Here is a 7,649-nt window from a genome sequence, read left to right on the forward strand (position 1 = left end):
CTTTCTTAAGGATTTCAGGTTTCTTTTGTAATTCTTCAAACTCTAAACTTAGACTAGTATGCATTTTCTTCATTTTTTAATATGCATCATACATGTGTTCAAAAACTTTAAAAACTTCATCATAGGTTAAGTCCCATACCTCATCTTGATCTGATTGATCAAGACAATCAGTTATGAAGCACAGATTAGTGAATTCTTCTTCCTTTTCAGTCTCTGATGAATCTGAAGCTGAGTCCGCCCAGAAAGCTCTTTGAAGCTTCTTCTTGCCCATCTTTACAGTTGGTTTCTCTTCTACCTTCTCCTTGCTAGGAGTGGCTTTGAGTTTTGGGCATTCAGTCTTGCTATGTCCAAGTTTTCTGCACTCATAGCAAATTTCATCATTTGAAACCATGTCATTTCTATTAAATTTAACTCTATTCCATTGCTAGTGTCTCTTATGCTTCCTCTTCAAAAAGCTTCTTAATTGTCTAGTCATCAATGCAATGTCATCTTCATCCTCAGGTTGTGAGTGTTTACTCTCAGACTCTTCCACTTTTAGTGCTATGTTCTTCTCCCTTCGTGGTACACCTGCATCAATCTTTCTTTGGCTAACTCCTTACTCATAAGAAATTAGTGAAATAAGAAGATTATCAATAGAGTAAATGTTTAGATCTTTAGATTCTGTAATTACAGTAATTTTAGCATCATAAGCAATAGGCAAACAACGAAGAATCTTATTAACCATTTCAGCATTCGTTAGTTCCCTACTCAGTGCATGCAAAGAGGCGACAATTTGTGTGAATCTTGTGTACATATTAGAAATGGATTGATTTGATTTCATGCGAAATAGTTCATAATCATGCAACAAGATATTAAGTCTAGATTGCTTATGTTGCAAACCTATTTTCTTATCTTATGTTTTGATGATTTACAAACACTATTTCTCTTGGACTACTTGTTACTTCTAACTTTTCAGTAATCGAAGATCGGACGATCAAGAAGAAGCCAAGTTTAGGATTGCATAGGTTTAGGGTTGAGTCAGTCTGTACTTTTATTTTTCATCTTTTGAGTATACTTGTAATGGTCAAAGAGACTGATACTAAGTAACCCTACACACACACACTTGAGAGATTTAGAATATCTGTTTTTGCTCACATCATCTAGGCCGATCCCTTGGATCGTCCTGGACGATCGAGTTCAAAATAGAGACTCTAATTAGGATTCTTAATTAAGGCAGCCGACATTAACATATCGACCTGCACGATACGTCTATCGGCCTGGACGATAAGCTCAAAACAGAAAGAAGTTGCCACCATAGACAATTAAGGTATACTGTATTTATTGCTAGTGGACCCCACCCCCAAGCCCCCCTGTTTCTTCCGCCTGCTGTGTGTCCCGCTTCCGCCTGGAGAAGACCCGGACCAGCTGGGCCGGTCCAGGTTGGACCGGCCTAACAGATCCCCAAGACAGACAGCAGCTTTGACGGATGATTTCAAAGTATACTTAACATTATGCGACTCTTTCCCTTGAAACTTTGTAAAGAACTCAACCTCCTCGTCAATAAGATGTATTGGAGACAATTTAGCAACAAAAATTTTGCTTGGTCAAGTATCAATAGGCCATTCTTTAGCTCACTTGGCAAAAAATTTTATTCTAATCTTTTCTTTTATTTTCTAGCTCCTGAATCTTTATATATTTGGATGAAAAAAAAAACTCTACCACTTAAGAGGTCTTTACAGGGAACATAAATCAGAATAGGATTATACTCCTCTTTACTCATTCCAACAAGTAGATAATTAAAGTAAAAATGCTAGCAAAAGAATTGGGAACAACCGAAGCCAAGATCAAGAAATATTGAAAGATATTAAACACCTTGGGGAAGGAAAAAGGTCGCAATCCTAGATGAGATTGATCATGGTAGAACAATTGTTCATCATCTTTGAGTGAATAAGGGAATTCACCTACTTCTGGAACTCGGACCATGAAATCATCATCGAAATCAATCTGCCGCTACAAAAACTTGAATTTATACTTAGTCGCCAATGAAGAGACCTGTCACATGCCTTTAAGAAGTAACCAGTACAACTCAAGAACAGCTTAGACATTATTTATCTAAGAGTAGAAGGTAGTTGCCACAAAGATCAGGAAGAGAGAGAGTGGAAGAATAAAAATGAATTTTAAAGGCCTACTTATAAAAAACCTGCATAAGGTAGTTCCACGTAGTCAGCTCAAACAGGTCAAATTGCCAGATTGCAATAAAGTATCTACAGAGTCAAAGCGACACTAAAAGTCAAATCAAATGATAAATAAATGAATAAGTTACAAAGGACAGTGGATGAAAATATAAATATTTATATACATGAATTCTCTAATACAGTGAGTTCTAACTGTTACAATAAAAACTTTAAAGCAAATTATGAGTACAAGTCACCAATATATTTTCAAATTCGACTACAAGTGATGACATCGCCCCCAGCTAAGCTTGCACAATCTAATCAAAAATAGCTTCTTACAAAAGTAACCTTGGTGAATAAAATAGCAAAGTGCGAATTTGGCACTTTCAATAATTTGGCATATTCATATAGAAGTCACACCCATCCTCAAAAGGATGATCTCTCCATTCAAATTGTTTCGTTCCAACCTAATATTAGTAGCGACTTCATTTGAAATAGTGTCAAGACGATTAGAGATCCGCAAATCTTTACATCATATTACCCAAGTGAATTTCTCATATTCTCCAAAAAACTAAAGCTTTGTAATTCTTCCCTTGAACTTTTCATGTTTCGATTCAGCTTGCAGAGTGAGTATCAACTCTTTTAAAGCTTCAAAATCTTTTTGTGGAGGTGTTACAACTTCCATGATTAGGGATTTAGAAGTAGGTGCTTTAGTAGAATCTGACCTCAACTTGATCACCAAGAATGGTACATTTTTCTACATTCATTGAATCAATAACAATGTTTTGTTTTCATTGCCGACTATAGCATGAATTGAAAAATCAACAATTTGGTCAACATGTGAGTCAATAATTGGCTAGAGACCATAACAAAATCGCTAAAAAGTTACCTTTTTTGCTCAGGCAAAGATTGTTCAAGTATATCACTTGTTGTTGGTATTTCGCGAGAAGCTTCATCTTTCTCACCCTTATCAATCTCCTCTTTTGCTCTTTTAAGAGGTGGAGACGAAGATTCATCAAAATTCTACTTCGCCTCTAGTTCTTTATTCTGCTACAAAAGCATCATAGATACATCCTTGCTAGAAAAATTATTGGCCTGATCCATACTTTCACAAAAGAAGTTTTAAAAAAATTCCTTTCATAAGAGAGATAAGTATTTATATATCTGTCTTGACAATAACATAAACTGGGATGTTAAATTTAAACAACTGGTCTTACTCAGATTACCAGCTCACCAAGAAAGAATACTAATTATTCTCTTATTCAGCTAAATGTACATCAAAATATCTCAGAGATCTGATTCAAGTCAATTCAACTCGACCAATATACTAAACAATTCAATCGAGTAGGAAGAAAAGATCTAATGAACTTGCCAGAGGCACATTGAAATTATCGAGGCCATCACAAACTTGCCAATGTTGTCATGAGCTCACCAGGCATAACTCGTCCTAAAGATCAACTACTTTTATATTGTTTGTCTGATATTCTTGTTAGTAAGATTTTGGAGTTACCCATAGACAAATTTAGATCCAACATTCTTGATTTTGAAGAAGAGGACAATATTTGTAGCAAGAAATGTTTGCACCTTAAGGAATCAAATCTTAATAGCAAGTAGCAACATGTATTTCTAATCATGAGTAATTAGTTGACTCATGCCCAATACTTTCGACTAATCTTTTTGAGAAAGAAAATTTTTCCAATCTTCCAAATAAACCATCAATATGGTTTGAGAGTTTTAATATTACTGGATTGGGAAGAGGACAATATATGCAGCAAGAAATAGTTGTAACATAAAGTATCAAATCTTAGGAGTAAGTAGCAACATGTATTTCCAATCATGAGCAATCAGTTGCCGCATGCCGAATACTTTTTAATAAGCTTTGGGAGAAAATTTTGCCCATTTTCCATAAAAACCATCAATTTGGTTTGAGAGTTTTAAGATTATTGGATCAAGAAATATGTCAAGCAGACAAGAGTTACCACATCACAAACAACTAGAAATTTATCTAGTTATGTTTATATATAAAAGAAAAAAAAAAAAAAAAACACAAGCAAAATTCAAAACCCCACTTTAAAAGAACACAAGCAGATAAATACCTATTAGTAAGAAAGCATCTATTGCTAGGACACATAATTGCCATCTCTGTCTTGGCCATATGAAATCCTATCAATTAACTTCATAAAAGCATGGCAATCATATAAATAAAGAAAACAATAGTCTCAAGCTTACATGCTTTACTCCTAATCAACAAGAATGGATTAGGAGAATAATCATGATGGAGCTACTTAAACTTAGTCAAAATCAAGTACAAGCAAGTCTGGCAAATGTTAAATAACCAGTGTGCCCTCTTGCTTCATTGCATGGTTTAGCCATTATGGTTGGTCTTTCCTCATCCTCACATTCTCCTTCACTTGACAAATGCTGACGTTTCTTGTGTGGTTTCAATACCATAGGGACTCCATTTCTTCCAACTTCCATCCTACCCTCTCGAATTTCATACATTCGGAGAAGAACTTCAAATGTCCTCACATCTGCATGATAGAAGCATCCTGCTTACATCAGACAAGATTACTTGCCAAAAAAAAACATGCATAATCAATCAACTGGCTAATCATTGAATCTACAAGATGTAACAGATGCACTACAACAACATCAACAACATCAAGCCTTTGTCCCACTACGTGGGGTCAGCTACATGAATCTTTTCTGGCATTGTGTCCTGTTAAAAGTCAATGTGACAGATGCACAAAAAAAGAAAAAATAGATCATGGAAAACCAAAAGTCCAACAATATCTAGGAATGTAAAGTAATAATTCAATTCAAACTTTATAATGTTCACCCAAACCAAAAAATGTGTGGGTACAATTGGCATCATGTTAAATGTCATAATAATTACATATTTGATATTTGCATTCAATAGAGAAAACAAGTGCAATGCTCACATTACCAGTGAAATTGTGTCGTAAAGTCTCACAAGAGCGTTGCACCTGCTCTATGCATGGAGAGAAAGAGCAAAGAACACCATCTTGTTTTAACATTCTTGCAGCAGAAGGCAATGCTAGCCATGGCTGTGGAAGGTCAAGAAACACAGAGTCCACAACTCGGCAAAATTCATCGGGGAAGCCTTCTCCTTGAATATCCCTAACAGAAACAGTAATGAAACTTTCCAGCCCATTCATAATGAAATCTTCCCTGTCATGGATGAAATCTAACATATTACAACAGGTGAAAAGAAACTGCTATCACTACTGTAACCTGAATACAACTAAGATAATCAATTCCACAATTTAGAAGGTCAATCTATGGTATTTATACAGAAAAAGAAAGAATGCTATGAAAATGGATTTAATGAATATAAATAAATTATGTGAGGAAGAAATACAAGAGACCGTGAACTACAGCAGAAACATTTAGTTATGAGTAGGTACATTTGTGTGAGAGAGAAAAATCTGTTATAAATGTCAACAATGGTGTAAATTTAAAAAAAAAAAACCATTGGATTGCAATTTATTTGTCTGCATTACAAAGAAATTGGATTTTGATTTTCCATTGTAAATAGAAATATTACTTGAATTTAGGAATGTATTCCAGAATCAGTTTCATGGTTCTTAAAGTCATATATCTCTTCACTATTAGAACTTTTTTTATGCGATTTGAACATTTCCCATCTCTACTGAAGACTAAGGACGATGCTAAAAGAGCTAGAGGTAGCAAAATCCTGTTCATAGTTGTACAAATCTTATATTTCTTCAGAACTGAAATATTAATGATGATTAAATTAAATACAAGTTTAAATTGAATAGTGGGATAAGTTGCGTACCTGGCCAAGGCTGCTCTTTGTTCATGAAAATCAAATGTATAAACATGGCCAGAAGGTGCAACAGCTCTAGCAAGAGAAGTCGTTAGAGAACCGCTACCAGTGCCAGACTCCAAAACCACACAGCCCGGAACAATTTCCAAGTAGGATATCACAAAGCTGATATCAGCAAGGTATAAAATCTGAGTCCTGTGGCTGAGGACCAGAGTCCACAACTCAGGTGTTGGAAATAAGAGATGAACAAAGCCACCCTTGTTGCTAAAAACCTTGGAACCAAAAGGTTTTCCTATCCAGTCAGAATGCTTAAAAACTCCATATCTATTCTGGAAGTCTGAGCCCACCTTTACTTTGATAGCTTTCATGTTGTCATGCCTCTCATACACAATCACCAGATCACCATCACAGATGCGGCGCTGAAATGAATTCCTTTTTGATGGATCAGATGGAAACATCCTCGCAATCACATGAAGGGGCTGTTTGGCAACAGAATTTAAGCAGGATTTGTACAGGATTTATGTTCAATTCTACCGGACAGGATTTAAGCAGCCGGTAGATCTCACGGCGGAATAAATCCTCCTTTTTTCCTCTTTTTGCCGTAAATCCCAGATTTACTAAATCCTGGAGTTCGACGGATATACGGGATTTGGCTGAAGGAGCGCGCCAAAGGGAGAAAGAAGCGCGCGAAAGGGAGGAAGTAAGCGAGCTCCCGTCGCTACTTCTGATCCAACAGGAATAACGGCGAACTGTCGCGACTTCCAATTCGACAGGAAGACCGTCGTCGAAGGAGGCGAGGAAGGCTTTCAGCGACCCGTTCAAAACCCTACATTGTCCAAAAAAGAATTTTTTCTAAAAAAAAAAAATTAATCTTAAAGTGTAATTAATTAGGAAATAATCTAAGTAATTTAATTAATATAACCAAGGGCAATGTAGAACTACTATATGTTGATACTGAAAATCAATTGATATATATTTTTATCAAATTCCTAAATTTTGATATGTTCAATATATTTAGGACTAGACTAGATGTCATTGACGTAAATACTTAAAAAAAATGAAGTATTTATATATGAAATTGTGATTGTTTGTGTAATCTTATATTTTTTCTTATGAGTAGTTTGTGATATTTTATAATTTGTAGTGTGTATTTATCATTTGTAGTGTGTTTGATTGTGCTTTCAATTTTTAGTATTTCTTTTTGCTCTATAATATTACTTATATGTAGTTACTCTTTTTGGTTATATAAAAATGGGAAATAGTGAGTGTGTTGGTTGAACTATTTATTTTTTATTAGTGCAACTCTTATTTTTAGTGTTTATTCTTTTTTTTTTTCCTCCTTAAAATTAAAAAATTAAGATTTTTTTCCTATTTTAAAAAGAAATCACTTAGTGAGAGGAAATTTTTAGTAGGAAATTAACAATTAACTTATATTTTTAAAATTCCAACCAACAATATTTATCATCATAAAAAAGAGAGAGATTGTTGTAATCTAAAAGCTTGACTTTTTATTTTTATTATTACAAACTTTATTGGATATTTATTTTATTTTCTCCTCATTTAAACATTGCATATATTTTTTCTATGTACTACTAAAAGTTTAAGTTCAACATATACAAAATATTGCAAAGAATTAGGACTGAAGAAAATATTGTGATGGTCAGTTACTTTTAAATGAGTCTGTA

General features: G+C 34.4%; 1 protein-coding gene across 1 annotated transcript; it reads right to left on the reverse strand.

The window, feature by feature from the left end:
• Nucleotides 1–4,308: 4,308 nt before the first annotated feature.
• Nucleotides 4,309–6,795, reverse strand: LOC110106313 (tRNA (adenine(58)-N(1))-methyltransferase catalytic subunit TRMT61A). The gene is made up of 3 exons (XM_020836178.2): nucleotides 5,974–6,795; nucleotides 5,101–5,345; nucleotides 4,309–4,684 (listed from the first exon to the last, which is right to left on the reverse strand). The coding sequence occupies exons 1-3, from the start codon at nucleotides 6,420–6,422 to the stop codon at nucleotides 4,455–4,457; spliced, it is 924 nt and encodes a 307-aa protein (XP_020691837.1). The 5' UTR covers nucleotides 6,423–6,795; the 3' UTR covers nucleotides 4,309–4,454.
• Between the last annotated feature and the right edge of the window lie 854 nt (nucleotides 6,796–7,649).

This window comes from Dendrobium catenatum, unplaced genomic scaffold (assembly GCF_001605985.2).
Source record: "Dendrobium catenatum unplaced genomic scaffold, ASM160598v2 fragScaff_scaffold_547, whole genome shotgun sequence".
Classification (NCBI taxonomy): Eukaryota; Viridiplantae; Streptophyta; class Magnoliopsida; order Asparagales; family Orchidaceae; genus Dendrobium; species Dendrobium catenatum.

Coding starts and splice junctions, on each gene's coding strand:
- LOC110106313 (XM_020836178.2), bottom strand. CDS start 6,422: ATGTTTCCATCTGATCCATCAAAAAGGAATTCATTTCAGCGCCGCATC. Junction 5,346..5,973: donor CAAAGAGCAGCCTTGGCCAG/GTACGCAACTTA, acceptor CATCCATGACAG/GGAAGATTTCATTATGAATG. Junction 4,685..5,100: donor TTTACGACACAATTTCACTG/GTAATGTGAGCA, acceptor TCTATCATGCAG/ATGTGAGGACATTTGAAGTT.